We start from the raw sequence: 19,491 nt of genomic DNA on the forward strand, positions 1-19,491 counted from the left end.
ACAATGCACTGGACAGAAAGGTTATCTAATCTAACTCCCAATACAAGCAGTTGCCTGGTGACATGACCCCTTGTAACTGACTGAATGCATCTTACATTCTAGGCCTCAAAGCCCTGCAGGGCCTCTTAAGCATGTTATCTTGCACAGTGTGGGCTTGCTGTAAGACTAGTGTATTTATCATGTACAGTGAGTGACAATCATTTGACCTGAAGATATGCATTATCTCTCATAAAAGATTAAGTACAGGCACACAAAAGGGTCACCCAAGATTACAGTTCATCCTAATTGAATTGTGTTTACATGCATGGCTTTTATTCTTGAGCTCTAAACACATGGTACTATTACATTTAATTCAGTGTAAAAGCAGCTGTTTTTATTTGTATTTTTATATTGAGGGCAAACAAACTTTATTAGTTTACACCAATTTAGAAAGCAATCAAATGATGGTTAAAGGAGATGCAATGCTACTTTAAAGCAACAGTTTAATCATTAAGCTCCTTACAGTAGCAGAGAAATATCTTATCTCCCTAATGGACACCAAGTAACAAGTTGTTAGAGGGCTGTCCAAAAGAATCCCCAACAAATTCAAAAGTCGTGTTTGTGTCTGTGTCTGTGTGTGAGGGGGAAGAGTGACACACTTTCCGTCTGAAAGGACTGTCAGCATGTGGCCCAAAAGGACAACAAAACATATTTTGTGTTGCCAACACCGCAGTATGACAGCGACAACAGACAATTAAGGAAAATAACGCTCTCTCTTCTCAAGCCCTGACACTTGCGAACTTCTGAGTAAATAAATCAAGACCCTGAACAAGCACAAGAATAATTGAAGATAGGGAAATTTGGGCCGTGTCTCAAAACACCGTGCGCTGCCTGCCTAATCAGCCTTTCTTGGGAATCATAAGCGCGTTCCGAACATTCGAATCGTTTGCGATGCTCCAAATTGCAACGTTCGAATCGAATCGCGGGTATGATTCACAAAATGCTCTGTATGTTGACAGCTCATTAGGTTTTGAAACACAGCCAGAATGATTCATTATTATTTACCTGTGACAGCTGCCTCGGGTCGGGGGCTCCGAATAAAGATGAACTGGAGCTGAAACTGATGGCTCCCCTCCGGCTGAGAACATGTTTGGGAACCGGCCTGTCTAGAGGCAAAACCGGTAACTGATAACATAATTCCATTGAATAATATCAACGCTATGGATCCGGATCAAAAATATCCCTCCCCCCCCACCCCCCCAAAAGACGACGTAAAATAATGAAAGGAATCAAAAGACGACGGAGAGGAGAACTTGCATGGAACTTGAGCGCTGTTTTCAACTCTCAAAACACACGGGAATGCCCTCTCCCTTTAATTGCAAATTTAAAAAAAATAAATATCAGTTTAAATGCTCAAGAGGCGAAGTGCTTCATTTTGTTCGGATCGATCTGGTTCTCGCGCACGCCGCCGTCATTATTGATATGGTCCATATTTCCCCACGCGCGTGTCTCGTGCTCCATTTCACTCGGTTTTTATTCATCAGGCTCGTTTGGTCTTTCTTTCTTCTCCCCTTTCCCATGCACAGATCACGGCCTAGGGGACGACGAGGCCTCTTCTCTATCTTTTTAGTATCTTTAGAAAAAAATGCTTCCTCATTTTTTAAACTCCGTCCAGTCGTGAATCATTATCATCGTGCAAATGGCTCCGCAGTCTTGTCTCACAAATTAAAACAAAAGGCATGACCAAATCAAACCCCGATGCTTGTTGGAGAAAACAGAGAGATCCTGCGAATAAATAAATACATGTACGGGAAGTTGTCTTTAACGACGGATTTCATTCAAGCTCTGCAGTGCATGGACATGCTCTCGCTCTTTCTCATTGTAGACACAGTCTCTCTTTTTCTCAATGCAGACAACACAGCTAGCACCCGTAATTCAGCACACACTCAATGCAGCACTGTACATTTAACCAGAAGAAAGTGGCCTGGGTGAAATTAAAAACACGCCCGCGACCACGCCGTGCGTGTATTGGCACATGCTGTTCGGTGAATGTCAAAACCAAACGGGAAATAAATTACGCTGGTAACATTCGACAATCTCAGTTCGTCCTGCACATTACAAGCTGTTTCCGAACATGCACCACCTGCGAAAGAGAAGGGCTTCTTGTATAGAGAGCGTTCACAAAACGTGAGCCAATCGGTGTGCAGCTGTATGTGTAACGCAGATTCTCATTGGACCAAACCGCACAGTGCTTTTGAGACAACGAGTCTCATTGGCTATGCTTTCAAGGCGATTCCAAGACTGATTTATGCACTCCTGCACTGACTGTATGGACCTCAACAAGGATATTCCACTACAACGGGGTTTGCCCTGCAGCCGGTCTACATCATTGCCTGTGATTACCTTTCCTGTATGAGTCATCCTGTTATTAGTGAGCAGTGAGCTGCCTTTAACTTCTCTCAATAATAAAAACCCAGGAGTAAAGGTGTTTTGTGAAAAAGAGCATTTCTCTCTTAATAGGTGTTTCCTATTTCTTTTTAGAAATGAATAGAAATAGATCTCTCACTTTACCTATCAAAGGTAATAAGACTCCAGCAGTTAACTACATTTTATGTTCAAATGTTATGGGACCCCTTAAATGACATTTTCTTATTTCTTTCAAAAGAACAATGATGCATGCAGTGGCCATTTTTAAATGTAATCCTGCCATCTTTTTTATGATAAAATTAATCTTTGTGGGGTTGATGCACACTCTGGCTCCTTTTAAATCAAGTCGTACAGCTTTGCAACATTAGCAAATGTTTTAACTTGAGTTGCTGGGGACCAGGGGAACAATAGTGAACTGTGCCATGGCAACAGAGGCCATATGCCAGTAGTGAGTATAATTGCTCCCTCCCACCCTGTCCCCACCGTTCACAATACAATTCTGCAGAGCCAAACCTCTCAACATGCAACCCTAAGCCTTTTCCAGGCATCCTAGCAAAATGTTGCCAAATCACACAGATTACCACAATGCTTTAGCCCCTTGTACAGTAGAGCCTATTCAGCTTTCTTAGAAAAATTCATGCAAAAGGATTGAGAAAAGGGATTTCTTACTTCCTCGAGTGACTAATTTCAAATGGCTCTTTAAAAATTTACTATTCATACTGTATTATTGTTGGAATATTATTGGTTGTATTGTGATTTATGTGGTCACTGGCTGCATTGATACACTAACTGTTGATAGTACTGTATGAAAGCATGCAATACAGTTAGTACAGTATTTTAAAATTTTGTTGGACTAAACAGAGAACGCAAACTTTACACACATCGCAGAACACACTTAAAGGAATAGTTAATCCAAAAATGAAAATTCTCTCATAATTTACTCACCCTCATGATATCCTGGATGTGTGACTTTCTTTCTTCTGCAGAACACAAACAAAATGTTTTAGAAGAATATGTCAGCTTTTTAGGTCCATACAATGCAAGTGAATGGTGACCAGAACTTTGAAGCTCCAAAAAGGACATGATGGCAGCATAAAAGTAATCCATATGACTCCAGTGGTTAAATCCATATCTTCTGAAGCGATATGATAGGTGTGGTGAGAAACAGATCAATATTTAAGTCCTTTTTTACTAAAAATCTCCACTTTCACTTTCATGTTTACATTCTTCTTATTTTGTTTTTGGTGATTCGCATTCTTCATGCATAATGCCACTTACAGGGCAGGGAGGAGAACTGATAGTAAAAAAGGACTTAAATATTGATTGTTTCTCACCCACTTCTATAATATCGCTTTAGAAAATAGGGATTTAACGTGCATATGAATTACTTTTCTGCTGCCTTTATGTGCTTTCTTGGTACTTCAAATTTCTGTTCACCCTTCACTTACATTGTGAGTACCAACAGAGCTGAAATAATCTTTTAAAAATCTTTGTTTTTGTTCAGCAGAAGAAAGAAAGTCATACACATCTGGGATGGCATAACGGTGAGTAAAAGATCATGAGAGAATTTTCATTTTTGGGTGAACTATCCCTTTAACTCCTCTTGTGTTCCATAGACAAAAGAAAGACATAAAGAATTAACATTTTGGGTGAACTAACCCTTTGACAAGCTCAGGTGTTCATCAGACTCGTTTTTAACTGTTCTGTTTTCTTATGTAATACTGTTTAATCAGTGTCAAGGACTACATTCTGTCAACTTCTGATGGCCCAGTGTGCTGCTCATCTGGGAGTCTCACATTTCCTGACTGAGGGGCAATCTTTTCATTAATGGTTTGTTTCTGAGGCTTAGTTTGCCACAAATGCTGTTCCCCTGGCAGACGTGCTTTGCAGGAACAGTCTCCTGAGGAGACAATGATGAGGGGTGGCGAGCACACATGCTAATTCCCCTTGAGACACCATGTATCCACTTGCAATCCGACCTGTGCTATGCACCAGTCATCAGGAGACTACAAACAAGGGGAGCGCCAACATAATTGATACTGCTGGTTGACGTCTGTCATGGCTCTTTCCTGCTGCACTGCTCAGTCACCGGTGACTTCCTTGTTGTTTTGACTGCTGTCTCAATTGCATGTTGTTTTTAAAATAAATGGGAATTAGTATCTTTTTCACCATAATTTATTTTATGCATAATATATACATACATATATACAGGGTTGTGAAGGTTACTTTTGAAATGTATTCCACTACAGATTACAGAATACATGATGTGAAATGTAATTTGTACTGTATTTCATTAGATTACTCAAGGTCAGTAACGTATTCTAAATACTTTGGATTACTTCTTCAGCACTGGTAGATATTTTCACTTGTTTTGACTATAAAAACTCTGTCAGTACAGTAAGACAAAATACACATGTTAAAAATACATTCTCTGAAAAACCTAAATATCTTATGCAGTGTTGTTTCTAAAACAAGATTAATCAAATTGATCTTGTTTTAAGGATTTTAGATATTTTTACAGGAAAACAGTACAAAAATTATTATCAAGAATATGATTTTTGCCCTAATATCAAAGGTCTTACTAGAAAAAAATTAATTATGATCCAACGTGAATTTTCTTGACAAAAAAAATATGATCGTGCCTGGTAACGTGCATGTAAAATAGCTTGAAATAGCATTTTAGCTTAGCGTAAAGCTGACAATTTACACAAGGTTTATTTCTATTTCTTTTGCTCTAAACTTACTTCAAACTTACTTCTCTGTCTGCTCGTATGAATGTAACACATTATAAGAAAGTGTTTCACCGCTGTTCAAATGCACTTTGATCGCAGCATTTATATGTATAAATGTTTTCCATCTGAAAGGACTAAATATTAAATGAAACAAATGACAATAAAATGCAAAGTAATCTCTTCAGTAATCAAAATACTTTTTTAATGTAACTTTATTCTAAATACCAATGATTTAAATTGTAACTGTAGTGGAATACAGTTACTTATATTTTGTATTTTAAATACATAATCCCGTTACATGTATTCCGTTACTCCCCAACCCTGCATATATATATATATATATATATATATATATATATATATATATATATATATATATATATATATATATATATATATATATATATATACTGGCGGCCAAAAGTTTGGAATAATGTACAGATTTTGTTGTTTCGGAAGGAAATTGGTACTTTAATTCACCAAAGTGGCATTCAGCTGATCACAAAGTATAGTCAGGATATTACTAAGGTAAAAAAAACAGCACCATCATTTGAAAAAAGTCATTTTTGATCAAATCTAGATAGGCCCCATTACCAGCAGCCATCACACCAACAGCTTATCCTTGAATATTCATGCTAAATTGCTAATTTGGTACTAGAAAATCACTTGCCATTATATCAAACACAGTTGAAAGCTATTTGGTTCGTTAAATGAAGCTTAACATTGTCTGTGTTTGTTTTTGAGTTGCCACATTATGCAATTTACTGGCAAGTCTTAAGGTCAATATTAGGTCAAAAATGGCCTGGCGTCTGGAAGGCCAGATGTTCAACTAAACAAGAGGATAAATACAACAGAGTCTCTAGTTTGAGAAATTGACGCTTCACATGTCCTCAGCTGACAGCTTCATTGAATTCTACCTGCTCAACACCAGTTTCATGTACAACAGTAAAGAGAAGACTCAGGGGTGCAGGCCTTATGGGAAGAATTGCAAAGAAAAAGCCACTTTTGAAACAGAAAAACAAAAAGAAAAGGTTAGAGTGAGCAAAGAAACACAGACATTGGACAACAGATAATTGGAAAAGAGTGTTATGGATCTTAACCCCATTGAGCTTTTGTGGGATCAGCTAGACTGTAAGGTGCGTTAGAAGTATCTGGACAAACTGACAGCTGGAAGGCCAAGAATCTGCAAAGATGTCATTGCTGCACGTGGAGGATTTTTTTTTATGAGAACCCTTTGAAGTAGTTTAAGAAGTTCTGAACTTTTTTTCAAATTGCAATAGTAATTTTTCACGTTATTAACACCCTGACTGTACATTGTGATCAGCTGAATGCCACTTTGGTGAGTAAAAGTACCAATTTCTTTCCATAATAACAAAATCTGTACATTATTCCAAACTTTTGGCCGCCAGTATGTGTGTGTGTGTGTGTGTGTGTATATATATATATATATACACTACCAGTCAAAAGTTTTGAAACACTTACTCATTCTTTATTATAATTTTTTTCATTTTAGAATAATAGTAAATTCATCAAAACTATGGAATAACATAAATGGAACTATGGGAATTATGTTGTGACTAAACAAATCCAAAATAAATCAAAACTGTGTTACATTTTAGCATCTTCAAAGTAGTCACCCTTTGCCTAGAATTTGCAGACATGTACTCTTGACATTTTCTCAACCAACTTCTTGAGGTATCACCCTGGGATGCTTTTTAAACAGTATTGAAGGAGTTCCCATCTATGTTGGGCACTAATTGGTTGCTTTTCTCTATTATTTGGTCCAAGTCATCAATTTAAAAAAAAAAAAAAAAATTTATATATACAATTTTAGTTTTATAATGAAATAAATGAATATGTTGGCACAATTATATTTTTGTCTACAAAACTAATTTCAAACATTTAAGAATTTGCCTTCAGATCAAAAGATTTTTTAAATCATGAGAAACATTTCAGTCAAGCGTTTCAAAACGTTTGACCGGTAGTATACATATAAGAATGTGAATTCCCGGTGTGGTTTTTCTTCTTTTAGCACTTTAAAACTATTTTGCAAAGGTTGAGTTAAAAGAATGTTTTTGGTTAGAAACAATTAAAGAGCTGTGTCCTTTCTGAAAGGAATAGTTCACCCAAAAATAAATTTTGCTCATAATTTACTCACCCTCATGTTGTTCCAAACCGGTACGGCTTTCTTTTTCCCCCCTACTTGGAACACAAAAGGAGACGTCTAACAGTATGTTAGTCTCAGTCACCATTCACTTTCATTGCTTCTTTTTTCATACAATGAAAGTAAATGGTGACTGAGGCTGGCACCCTGCCTAACATCTCCTTTTGTGATCCATAGAGTAAATTATGACAGAATTTTTTAACTAGTGGAAGAAGTTGTTGCCATCTTGTGGTGATACAAGATAAGTGCTAGATTTTTTTTTTCAGCATTATTGTTGCTTTATAACAAAACATTATATTTGTGGGAGAAAAAAATAGCAAACAGACATGTGGATAGTGTTATAATGTATAATGCAGCACAGCCGGTAAAATGTATCAAAATACATATGCCACAAAATACAGATGACAAATTCCGGTCAATTCTCAATGATTTGGCAGAACATTTGGCACTGTCTCTGGTCTGATAATATTCTGATAATAAAACTGCCATTAATAAAAAAGCCACTGCACCTCATTTAGCTATTAAAGTTAAAGAATAACTTTGATATGAGCTTTGTACTCTTATAATTTGGATGTGAAGACTCACACATTGTTAACAGTGCTCTAGTTTTCACCATTGACTAATACACTAATCACAGCAAAAAAAAAACAAATTCTTCCAGAAAAAATTAATAAAGCATAATGCAATCTCACAGAGTCAAGAAAACATTTCCCTTGTGCAAAACAGTTCTGTTTGTTTTTTTTCTAATGTTATAAAATGACTGTGCAATCTGTTTTCTTGCAATTTATTGTAGCAAAATATTAATAACATTTTGTATTTTTAGCAAATGTGTATACATAGTTAATATTGTTGCTGATTTGCTACTGAGCATGTGCAGATCCAATAGTTCACCCAAAAATTACAATTCTCTCATCATTTACTCACCCTCATGCCATCCAAGATGTGTACGACTTTCTTAATATTTTTTCTGCAGAACACAGACAAAGATTTTTAGAAGAATATCTTAACTCTATAGATCTATACAAGTGAATGGTGGCCAACATTTCAAAGCTCCAAAATGCACATAAAGGCAGCATAAAGGTAATCCATATGGCTCCATTGGTTTAATCCATGTCTTCTGAAGTGAACCAGTTGGTTTTGGGTGAGATCAGACCAAAGGATAACTTGTTTTTTTGTTTTTTTACACTACATATCCATATATTCCAATTATGGCAATTATGCTTTCAAGCTCAAGTACACTTCCTAGCACCTAGGTACTTACATTTTGCTATGTTTTCTCCCAAAACTGACCGTATCGCTCAGGGCCATAGATAGACAGTGAGGGGGACATGTCCCCCCCAATATTCATATTATTAGTCTACTGATATGGGTTTTTTCCATGGTTGATTATTAAATTATTACATCATTGGTATCGCTTCAAAAGACATGAATTAAAACACTGGAGTCATATGGATAACTTTTAAGCTGCATTTATGTGCTTTTTTGAGCTTCAAAGTTTTAGTCACCATTCACTTGCATTGTATGAACCTACAGAGCTAAAATATTCTTCTAAAATTAATAATTGTGTTCTAACTCAAACACATCTGGGATGGCATGAGGGTGAGTAAATGATGAGAACATTTTCATTTTTGGGTGAACTATTCCTCATCTGAGTTTAGGTGGCTGTTATTCTGTTAATTCTGAACACTATTTTTTTATATATACATTTTCACACCAGTAATTATTATTATTATTATTATTTTCCTCAATACGCATTGGCAAGTCACTATATTTGTCACACCATGGGATTGAGTGTAATATCATTTGCAGATTTGCACCACAAGATGGCGACATTGCATTAGCAAGAAAATGCATCAAATCAAGTCGAGTTCGGCAGACAAGAGTAAAAACATGACACCTAACCTTCAGGCTTCCCCAGTGCTCCTTCCTTATGCAGGTTATAATATCAGTTGTGCCACATAATGCGTGTCTATCCTCAGACACCAGACAGTGGTCACCGAACATCTTCCCCAAAAGCTTCAACCCTATGTAGTTACACAAGCACTATTGCCACTGAAACCCAATGATCCTTGCTGGTAACTATGTTAAACTGGCCTAATGTTACCTGAGCTCATGAGTAGCTCCATGTATAATTCATCTCCTCAGTAATCTACTCACCCTCAGAGAAGGAACCTGACTCCATTAGCCTGTCTACCTGCATTGAAGAAGGACTAAAATTTGGAATCTGTTCACTTGAACAGGTAAGAAAGCCAATGAATGGCCTTCTATGGGATTTACTTCACCACTGATGTAATGATACCAGTTTTTGCTTAACACTTTCAGCAGTCAGCCACTGTAAACCTCCAGAGAGATGTGAAGGCTATATAATTTTTTGATCTATTTAATATTCAATGAAGGCTCATTACGAAAGATGGAATTATTCAAGCATGGGGGTTGGAGGTTATCAAATAATCTATGTCAAAACCTTGTATTGTATATTATCTTCTTGCCTGCTATAACCTTAAAGTTGATGTTAGTTCTTACAAACAGCAGGACTGGTTTAGAATTATTGTCGACAAGGTTGGTATGTTGGTGTCTAGGTTGATGTGTGAAAGAGTGACTTTAATATGAGACACAACACAAATGTCAGTTGTATCTTGCTTTCCACACAGGAGAACCTGACCTACTGTTTTATACAGTTTACTGAAGGTTTATTTGTTCTTTTGATGTGAAGGTAATGGTTTAAGATCATGACTGAACAAAGGCAACGAGCCCTGTCCACATCAGGGGAAGCTCTATACCAGGTTCTTGGTCTTGACAAAAACTGCACCCACGATGACATCAAGAGGTCCTACAGGTAAACTGTGACTTGCAATCCCTATTTTCCCATCAGTGCATTGCAACTGGATGTCCTGAGATGGACTGCCTTTCGGTTTTAGTTACTTGTTAGGAGTTCGGAGTGTTGTTATATAATAGATCATTTTTGGGGTGAAAAATGGAGCAAAAGATAGAGAGAGAACGTGCAAATCTGCAACTCATTCTTCTATAATCTCTGCCTTTGGTTGCATTGGAGCTGCATGAATATAATATGACTTCCATAAATCTAAAATATTCATTATGTTGAACAGATGGCAAGCCTGATTTTACTGGGATCAGGAATGATAAAAAAATCTTATGGATGAGACATACAGTATGTGAACATGTTCATGGGTACACGTGTGTGTGTGTGTGTGTGTGTGTGTGTGTGTGTGTGTGCGCATGTTTATACTACATTACGAGGGAATGGCTTGTTAAACATACTAAACTATGTTTTTTTGAAAATGTAAAAATGCAAACCCTTACCCTTTGGTAAGGGTTAGGGGATAGAAATTATCGTTAGATCTGTATAAAATCCATAAAATGCATGGAAGTCTATGGAGAGTCCCCACAATTATATAAAAACAAGTTTGTGTGCGTGTATGTGTGTGTGTGTGCGGGTGCGTGCATTAATGGTTCTCGACTATAACTTCAAGGGATAGCTCACCCAAAAACGAAAATTCTCTCATCATTTACTCACCCTCATGCCATTCCAGATGTGTATGACTTTCTTTCTTCTGCAGAACCCAAACGAAGATTTTTAGAAAAAACATCTCAGCTCTGTTGGTCCTCACAATGCAAGTGAATGGTGGCCAGAGCTTTGAAGTCCCAAAAAGCACATAAAGGCAGCATAAAAGTAATCCTTATGACTCCAGTGGTTAAATCTTTATCTTCAGAAGCGATACGATAGGTGTGTGTGAGGAACAGATCAACATTAAGTCCTTTTTTACTATAAATTATCTTCCCTGCCAAAAACAAATCGCTTCTTAAGACATGGATTTAACCACGAGATTCGTATGGATTACTTTTATGCTGCCTTTTTATGCTTTTTAGAACTTCAAATTTCTTCACTTACATAGTATGGACCTACAGAGCTGAGATATATTTCTAAAAATCTTTGTTTGTGTTTTGCAGAAGAAATTAAGTCATACACATCTGGGATGGCATGAAGGTGAGTAAATGATGAGAGAATTTTCATATTTGGGTGAACTATCCCTTTAAACAATACCATGGAAACGTGCAATGCTTGCCTTTGGTGAGAATAGCATGACTCTAACATCATAATTGTAGTCCCACTTGTCTGTTGGCATAACAACTGCATAAAAATGTTACTCAACAACAGGACAACCTGGGCCATTTTTATTTGCTTGTGTCAAAATGTAGTATTTGTTATATGAGCCTTATCTAGCTATTTAATTTAAAAAGGATGATAAGGTGTGAACATTTTGGTAACATATGTATTTATGCACGTCTTGTGCTTGTTCTATATCTTGTACACTAAAACATGAAGGCATCAAGTTGGAGAGCTTCATTAGACAAGTTGATTTGAAACACCATACTGATGTTCCAACAATTATAGTCTCTAATTGCTCTAATTTACACGATGTTCAAGGAGGCATTTAAATGGTTAGCATTTTAACAGCACTTCTTTGTGGTTAATGAATATATAATCATCACAACTCTTGCAGATGCCATTGGCGTAATGAAAAATTAACAAGCAAGCGTGCTTGGAGCATTATAAATTGTTGATGTTTAGTTACAACAATTTAGTTAATTTAGTTACAAAAAAAAAAAAAGAATATAAATTATATAGAGTCTATGTTCATGTAAAGTTTTTTAAGGTGAAATTCTTGGTTTAAATACTAATAGCTTGCTCTGAGGTATTAGTAAAAATTCAAATTTCTGTTAGTAGATTTAAAGGGATAGTGCACACAAAAATAGTAATTCTGTTATCATTTACTCACCCTCATGTTGTGTAAAACCTGTATATGGCTTTCTTTCTTCTACTTGAAGAAAGAAGTAATTCAAGTTTGGAGCAGCATGAGGTTGAGCAAATGATGACAGAATTTAAATTTTTGGGTGAACTATCCCTTTAAGCAGCTTTACGCCTTTTACATGATCATTTTTTAGATCACAAAAATGACAGTTTTATTGTTTAGAATCTGATCATCCAGTGCCACTTTGAGCATAAAGATATAACATTTTACAACATTATAAAATGTCAGACGACCTCATTGCTGCAGACTTCAGACAACTGCTTCACAGAGTTTGAACAAGTTGACATTCATTCAGAGCAGATCTGAACTGAGTCATAGACAAAGACATTTGCAATGCACCTCTGGTTCCAATGGGGAAAATGTCAGACTGGGTGACGTTCCTCTCTTCACCATCTTGTGTGCTGAGGAGCTATCGGAGGCACTAATAGTGTCTGCAGTCTTGCCGACACACAGACAGGTCAAGCAGTGTGCGCATAAGACAGCTCGCCGCTAAAGATCACACCCTACTGAGATCATCAAACACAGAGGCAGCATTTTATACTGGCACATGTTAATGAGTCTGCTCACACTGAGTCCAAAACTATTCTTGTTTCTTTTTTAAACTAATGGCTGTCTTATGTCACTTCAACACAGTCACTCTCATTTGGAGAACCATGGAAAATAAGTCAGTCACAGACTAAATGCACAGTCTTACTGAAATTCAGTGTAGTACATTTCTGAGGTCATATAAATATATTTAATATACAATAAAATCATTTGCATACAGTGGCCCCAAAAAGTATTTGGACACTTTTGGACACTTAAGTTAAACTTAAAAATGTATGTGTTACATTGTGTTAGACACCAACATATCTAACCAAGTGACATCTGCAAACAAATTATGCTAGACCTTTTCTCAGAACTAACTTCACTTTAATGAGCCATTGTTTAATTATTTTGAACCAATTGGTAATTTTTAGTGGATGTACGAAGGTAGTGATTCTCAAGTTCACACGGGTGTCCAAGAGTAGCCATAGGTGTAGCAGTTCATCACATTGTTTATGGGCATGTTTCACAAAGAGCACAATATATATATTGACTTACCATTTATATGAAAAACTAACAAATTTCTTTTAGAGAAATGCTTTGCATGTAAAGTGGGTTTGTGCTATATTTCTTTAAAATAAAATCCTCTTGGTTTCATAATTTGTTCTAAAATGCAAAGACATTCATATTTTTTGATATGAAGTGTGGCTGAAAGGGATAGATCAACCAAAGATGGGAATTCAAAGATGCAAAATGTTAGCCTCAGTCACCATTCACATTGATTGTATGGAAAAAGATGCAATAAAAGTGAATGGTGACTGAGGCTAAAATTCTGCCAATATCTCCTTTTGTCTTTCGGTGAGAAAAGAAAGTCATACAGGTTTGGAACAACATGTGGGTTAGTAAATGATAGCAGAATTGCCATGTTTGGATGAAGTGTCCAAATACTTTTGAGGGCCACTGTATGACCAATACTGTTACCAGTGTGTTTCCACAAAACTTCTCTCCAGTAACTTTGAAAAATCAAGAATAATAAAGGCAAAAAGCTACAGGTGCAAGAAGTCATAGACCTCAGTGTAGGTGTTTGTAATGATCTGAAGCTTTCTTGCAGGTCATTTGAAAAGTTTAAAGTTTTTTATTTTTTTTTACATATCCTTGCCTACATTTTAGAAAGCTTGCTTTGAAATATCATCCTGACAAGAACCCTGAGAACCCAGATGCAACTGACAAATTCAAAGAGCTCAACAATGCCCACACGGTGCTGTCTGACGTCACCAAGAGGAACATTTACGACAAGTATGGCTCCCTGGGCCTCTATGTGTCGCAGCAGTTTGGAGAGGAGAATGTGAACACGTACTTCATGCTCTCCAGCTGGTGGGCTAAGGTGCATTATAACTTCCCCCTTATTTCCATATGTTTGTTTTTTTTGTCTTTATAAATATCACTTTAAAAATATTTAAATAAATGTTATATTTTTGATAAAAACTAAATTCAGCATTGTAATGTTAACACTGCAAGGTCAATAATAACTAATAACATTTTTCAAAATGAACCAGTTAACCAAAAAAATAAAATAAAAATAAAAAAGTGATAATCTTTCAAAATTCAATTACTCACTTTATAGATATTTTGTTTGCATTGTAAATTACATCGTATTCGTGTTTCTTCAAATTTACATACTGTATCTAAGGACTTTGTGATACTTATGCTAATATTACTGAACTACATTATTTTATTTTATTTTGTAGGACAGCTTGCAATTGAACATTTGGGTAGATGAAGTTTGTAGAATAAAGGGATAGTTCACCCAAAAATGAAAATTCTCTCATCATTTACTCACCCTCCTGCCATCTCAGATGTGTATGACTTTCTTTCTTCTGCAGAACACAAATTAAGATTTTTAGAAGAATATTTCAGCTCTGTAGGTCCATGCAATGCAAGTCAATGGGTGCCAGAATTTTTAAGCTCAAAATTCCAAATAAAGGGAGCATAAAAGTAATCCATATGACTCCAGTGGTTAAATCCATGACTTCAGAATCCATGTGTTCAGACAGGATATGATAGGTGTGGGAGATAAATATTTAAGTCATTTTTTTATCAGAAATTATTCTCCCTGCCCAGTAGAGGGCGATATGCATGAAGAATGTGAATAATAAAAAAACAGGAGAAGAAGAATGGGAAAGTGAAACTGAAGTGGAAATTGATTAAGCTGGGAGGATAATTTATAGTAAAAAAGGAATTAAATATTGATCTGTTTCTTAAACTCACTTGTCATATCACTTCTAAAGTCATGGATTTAACCACTGGAGTTTTATGGATTACTTTTTCATTGCCCTTATGTGAATTTTGGCACCCATTCACTTACTCTGTGGACCTACAGAGCTAAGAAATTATTTGGACCTACCTAAATTTGTTTTGATGAAGACAGAAAGTCATACACATCTGGAATGGCATGAAGGTGAGTAAATGCTGAGAGAATTTTCATTTTTGGGTGAACTCTTTAACATTAGTTAATGCAATAGTTCAAATGAACTTAACTTGAACAATACTTTTACAGCACTTATTGATCTTGATTAATGTGAATTGCTACATATACTAATACATTTTACATGTACTAATACATGTTCCAGGTTCAAAATAAGTTAAGCTCAATCGACAGCATGGCATAATGGTGATTAACCAAAAAAAGATATTTCGACTCATCCCTCCTAAAAATCGAGGTTACAGTGAGGCACATTGCAAGTGAATTGGGCTAGTTTTTGGAAGGCTTAAAGGCAGAAATGTGAAGTGTATTCTGTTGTTTTTACTGTCATTTTAGGGTTTGCAGTGTTACGCTGTCATGGCAGCGAAGTTGTAAAATGTAATATAACTTTACACAGAAAAGGTTACTAAGTGATTTTATCACACTAAAATCATGTTAACACACATATTGTCTTGTGGCTATACATTTGAAACAGTATTTTTTTTTTCTCCCAAATTTGGAATGCCCAATTCCCAATGCGTTCTAAGTCCTCGTGGCGGTGTAGTGACTCATTTTTCATGGTGGCGGAGGACTAATCTCAGTGAGATCATCAATCAATGCATCTTATCACGTGGCTTGTTGAGTGTGTTACCGTGGAGACGTAGCGTGTGTGGAGGCCCACACTATTCTCCACTGCATCCATGCACAACTCACCACGCACCCCACTGAGAGCGAGAACCACATTATAGCAACCACGAGGAGGTTACCCCATGTGACTCTAACCTCATTAGCAATCGGACCAATTTGGTTGCTTAGGAGACCTGGCTGGAGTCACTCAGTACACCCTGGATTCGAACCTCCCCTTGAAACAGTATTTTAACGTATACGAATTGGCCCCATTCACTTCCACTGTAAGTCCTTCAATGAAACCCAGATTTTTGCTTTTTGTTAAGATAAGGAGGGACAAGTTGAAATGTGTTTTTGTGGTAATCAACATTATGCCACATATGCTGTCTATCAAGCTTAACTTGTACTAAACCCAGACTATTCCTTTTAAATGTAAAGTTATATGCTGACATTAGTTAATGCATTTTGAACTAACACAAACTATGACCAATAGTAGGCCACTATATAAATAAACATTTATTAAACATTTATTTATTAAAAATATATTGTTCACTGAGTTGAAACCTGATGCAGTAGCTAGTATTAATGCATAAAACAGTAAAGCGTTACCAACAATAATTATTACTGTTGTAATAAATCATATGAACATGTGATTGTGATATGTGTAACATGGACACTGTAATGTGAGTGTAAGTGCCCTTTTGAACTAATATTTGATGCTGAATTTCTCCCTAATGGCATTTGTTTGTCTGATTATAAACTTTTCCATTTATAGGGTCTGTTTGCCATCTGTGGCTTGATGACAGGTTGCTATTTCTGTTGTTGTCTGTGTTGCTGTTTCAACTGCTGTTGTGGGAAGTGCAAACCCCACACACCTGGAGAAGAAGACCAAGAGTTCTTCGTGTCTCCTGAAGACCTAGAGGAGCAGATCCGTACCGACAATGAGAGAGGAGGTAAAACACACACTCTAGATGTGTTTCAGGAAAGCATTCTTTGAAAGGGTAAATGGGCACAATATAACTCGGTCACAGTCACTCTACAGCTAGAGAAAAAGTGGTTGTAAATGGTGTAAGGCATTCCAGAACTAATGGGTCATACATGAAACTAAAACACATTTTGTAAACTGGTCTCGATAAGAGTGTCTGCTAAATGCCTCAATTGGAAATGTACTGCTGGTAATCTTTAAAACCAGCTGTAAGAATCAAAGACTGACTCTAATATTATTTTTTTATTATTATTTAATTATTTTTTTTAAGAAAATATTGCATAATCTGCTATTGCATCTTTCTATAATTAATTTCACCATTGCTTTATATGATTAAATTTTCTTATTAAAAAGTGTATGAAGTATTTTTAACAGAAACAGGCTTTGATGTAGAAGCTCATGGCTTATGAGTGAAAGGAAGAGCTCAGCAAACATAATAAGTCATCCTGTTTAACAAAATAAATAGACTAGGTCCTTTTGAGCCAGATGTTTGGATATAATACTGCCAGTGAGCTGTAAGAGGTAGATCTTCTTTTGCAGTCCTTTGCAAACATGATAATTGCAGTCTGAGTCATTTCTCAAAGTGTATGCATAATAGTTTTTTATAGCATTCTCACAATAAAAATAAACAATGTTGTTTCCTACATTTAAAAAGCAGCATGTAAGATGGTATAGAGAGGAAAAGACGTCTTTTTTTCTGATATTTGCCAAAAAGACCCTAGCTTCATGCTTCATTTAAAAATACACTACTTCTATTTTGGTTAACTTGCATTCACCTACCCAGGTTGGCAATACATAGGACACAAGACACTGAAAAGACTCACATTGTTACTGTATTGCTTGTATGCACCTACTTCATAGCATTTACATTAGTGCAGCAAAATAAAAAATGCATTAAAATGAAACGTAATGTGTTAAAGACATTTCCTGCTCAAGATATATAAAAATCCACCCTATCGTCTTTGAATCTGAAACAGTCTAGGAGTAAAATAACCTCCCTCACCATTAAGTAAGCCAGTGGACAGTGGGCTGCCCTTCAGAGCAGTGATCCAGAGCCAGCTCGATGAGGTCATAAAAGTGCAGCCAGCAGGGGCAGGCTAACAGCAGATTGCTGGGACGTCCTTGGAGCATACAAAACACTTTTCATTTCAGCAGGAAGTTCAATTAGGAGTGTGAAAAGGCATGACATTAGACAAAGTAGCCTCGTTTTTTTCCATGTTGATCTTATGTGACCTCTTTTACCTGTGATTTTGGTTTTCCAGATGGAGACACTCCGATTGTGCTTCAGCCAACCAATGCAAGTGAGAAGACCCAGCTGATTGGCGATGGACACAGAACATACACCTAAAAGCAAATGAGTCATGATAGATACTGATCTTTGAATAAAATTATTTTGGAATATATTGATATATATCTTTTACAGTTTAACACTTCGGTCAAAAAATGCTTTGTTTAACCATGCTGTCTGTAAATAACATATTATATTATTCTTATGCTTAATGTGCAGTTATTACATAAAGCAGATAATGTGATAAAACTTGTGAATAATATATTTTATTTTTCATTCGGGATTGAATAAAAGTATAGCTTAGGTTTTCACAAAAATCAGGCATTTATGTACCTTTATCAGAGGTTTTCAAACAACATCTTTTATTATATATTTCATTTGTCTACTGTTATATGTACTCTGCACTCATATAACTGTTTCAGTTTAGTTTTTAAGTCACAAAAAGCTCTTGATCAACTTTCAATATCAAAAACCTCACTCCTTCGAGCCGGATTCGAACCAGCGACCTAAGGATTACCATATTCATTCTACAGTCCTCCGCTCTACCAACTGAGCTATCGAAGGAATACGGTATACGGACTATAATTATTATACCTTAATATTAAACTATCTGTTTAAATTTCGCTTATTGTTATTTTAGTCATAAACAATATATTGCACAGTGCAATAGTATGAATATAGTACTGTGCATAGTACAAAGTGGAGCGAAATATTTCTTTTCAACAGATCTGCACAGCAAATTAGAGGGCAAAGAATACACTAAAAATAAGTAAATGCTAAACAATACATTACAAATGGTAACAACTGTAACAGTGGTAAATGAAATGCTGATTTTTGTAGAATCAGACTAGTAAAATACGGAAACAAATTTAAGAAGTGGAATATATTTAATGAAGCACTGTTATTAAATATAATTTGTAGACTAAAGATAACATAGATAATGGGTCACTGCCGAATTATCCACAAATTACTTCGCAGTTATTTATTAGAAAACATGGAACCTGACTTAAACTAGTTAGCAGAACAGCGGCGTTTCATCCAACAAAACTAAAACGCAAAAGTAATTATAGCTCAAATTGAAATGAGACACGCTGATGATACTAAAACGAGTAACTGAACAAAACCTCAATAGTACAGAATAGTCACAATGTAGTATACAAACAATACTACAAATTCAAGCCTCAATAAACAAGCGGGGAATTAGCTCAAATGGTAGAGCGCTCGCTTAGCATGCGAGAGGTAGCGGGATCGATGCCCGCATTCTCCATAAATACTTTTTCTTTTCTTTTTTTACATATATATATAGTTTCTTCAATGTCCCAGCAAATATTGTCTTTTTATATATTAATTACACGAACAGAAACCTAGAGACTTCTACAAAAACTAACGTTTTGCGTTACTGTAAATTCACACAAAGTTACATGCCATTGCATTATGCTTTGAGTAGATCACAGAAGTATACAAGTTTATA

The 19,491-nt window shown here is 36.0% G+C and overlaps 2 protein-coding genes and 2 non-coding genes across 10 annotated transcripts in view; 2 read left to right on the forward strand and 2 right to left on the reverse strand.

Annotated features, from left to right (window-relative positions):
- The window catches only part of LOC127434350 (high affinity cAMP-specific 3',5'-cyclic phosphodiesterase 7A-like), a 67,004-nt gene extending 64,873 nt beyond the window's left edge, over nt 1-2,131 (reverse strand). For 4 of the 7 annotated variants that reach the window (XM_051687025.1, XM_051687024.1, XM_051687023.1 and 1 more), the window contains exon 1: nt 1,045-2,131. In XM_051687025.1, coding sequence (XP_051542985.1) covers nt 1,045-1,182 — 138 coding nt within the window. In that variant the 5' untranslated portion in view covers nt 1,183-2,131. The remainder of the gene's footprint in view (nt 1-1,044) is intronic. The other 3 variants (XM_051687027.1, XM_051687026.1, XM_051687029.1) reach the window with 2 other exon arrangements.
- A 7,900-nt stretch (nt 2,132-10,031) lies between these two features.
- LOC127434366 (dnaJ homolog subfamily C member 5-like) lies at nt 10,032-18,133 on the forward strand. Its single transcript, XM_051687055.1, has 4 exons — nt 10,032-10,138; nt 13,830-14,043; nt 16,523-16,700; nt 17,995-18,133. Exons 1-4 carry the CDS (start codon nt 10,032-10,034, stop codon nt 18,078-18,080), a joined length of 585 nt encoding a protein of 194 aa, XP_051543015.1. The 3' UTR covers nt 18,081-18,133.
- A 365-nt stretch (nt 18,134-18,498) lies between these two features.
- On the reverse strand, nt 18,499-18,584 carry trnay-gua (transfer RNA tyrosine (anticodon GUA)). Its single transcript is given in 2 exon segments — nt 18,499-18,534; nt 18,548-18,584. It is a non-coding gene; the product is annotated as a tRNA-Tyr (tRNA).
- Nucleotides 18,585-19,214: 630 nt separating this feature from the next.
- On the forward strand, nt 19,215-19,287 carry trnaa-agc (transfer RNA alanine (anticodon AGC)). The gene has a single exon. It is a non-coding gene; the product is annotated as a tRNA-Ala (tRNA).
- Nucleotides 19,288-19,491: the final 204 nt, after the last annotated feature.

The sequence above is a fragment of the Myxocyprinus asiaticus genome, chromosome 44 (assembly GCF_019703515.2).
Source record: "Myxocyprinus asiaticus isolate MX2 ecotype Aquarium Trade chromosome 44, UBuf_Myxa_2, whole genome shotgun sequence".
NCBI lineage: Eukaryota > Metazoa > Chordata > Actinopteri > Cypriniformes > Catostomidae > Myxocyprinus > Myxocyprinus asiaticus.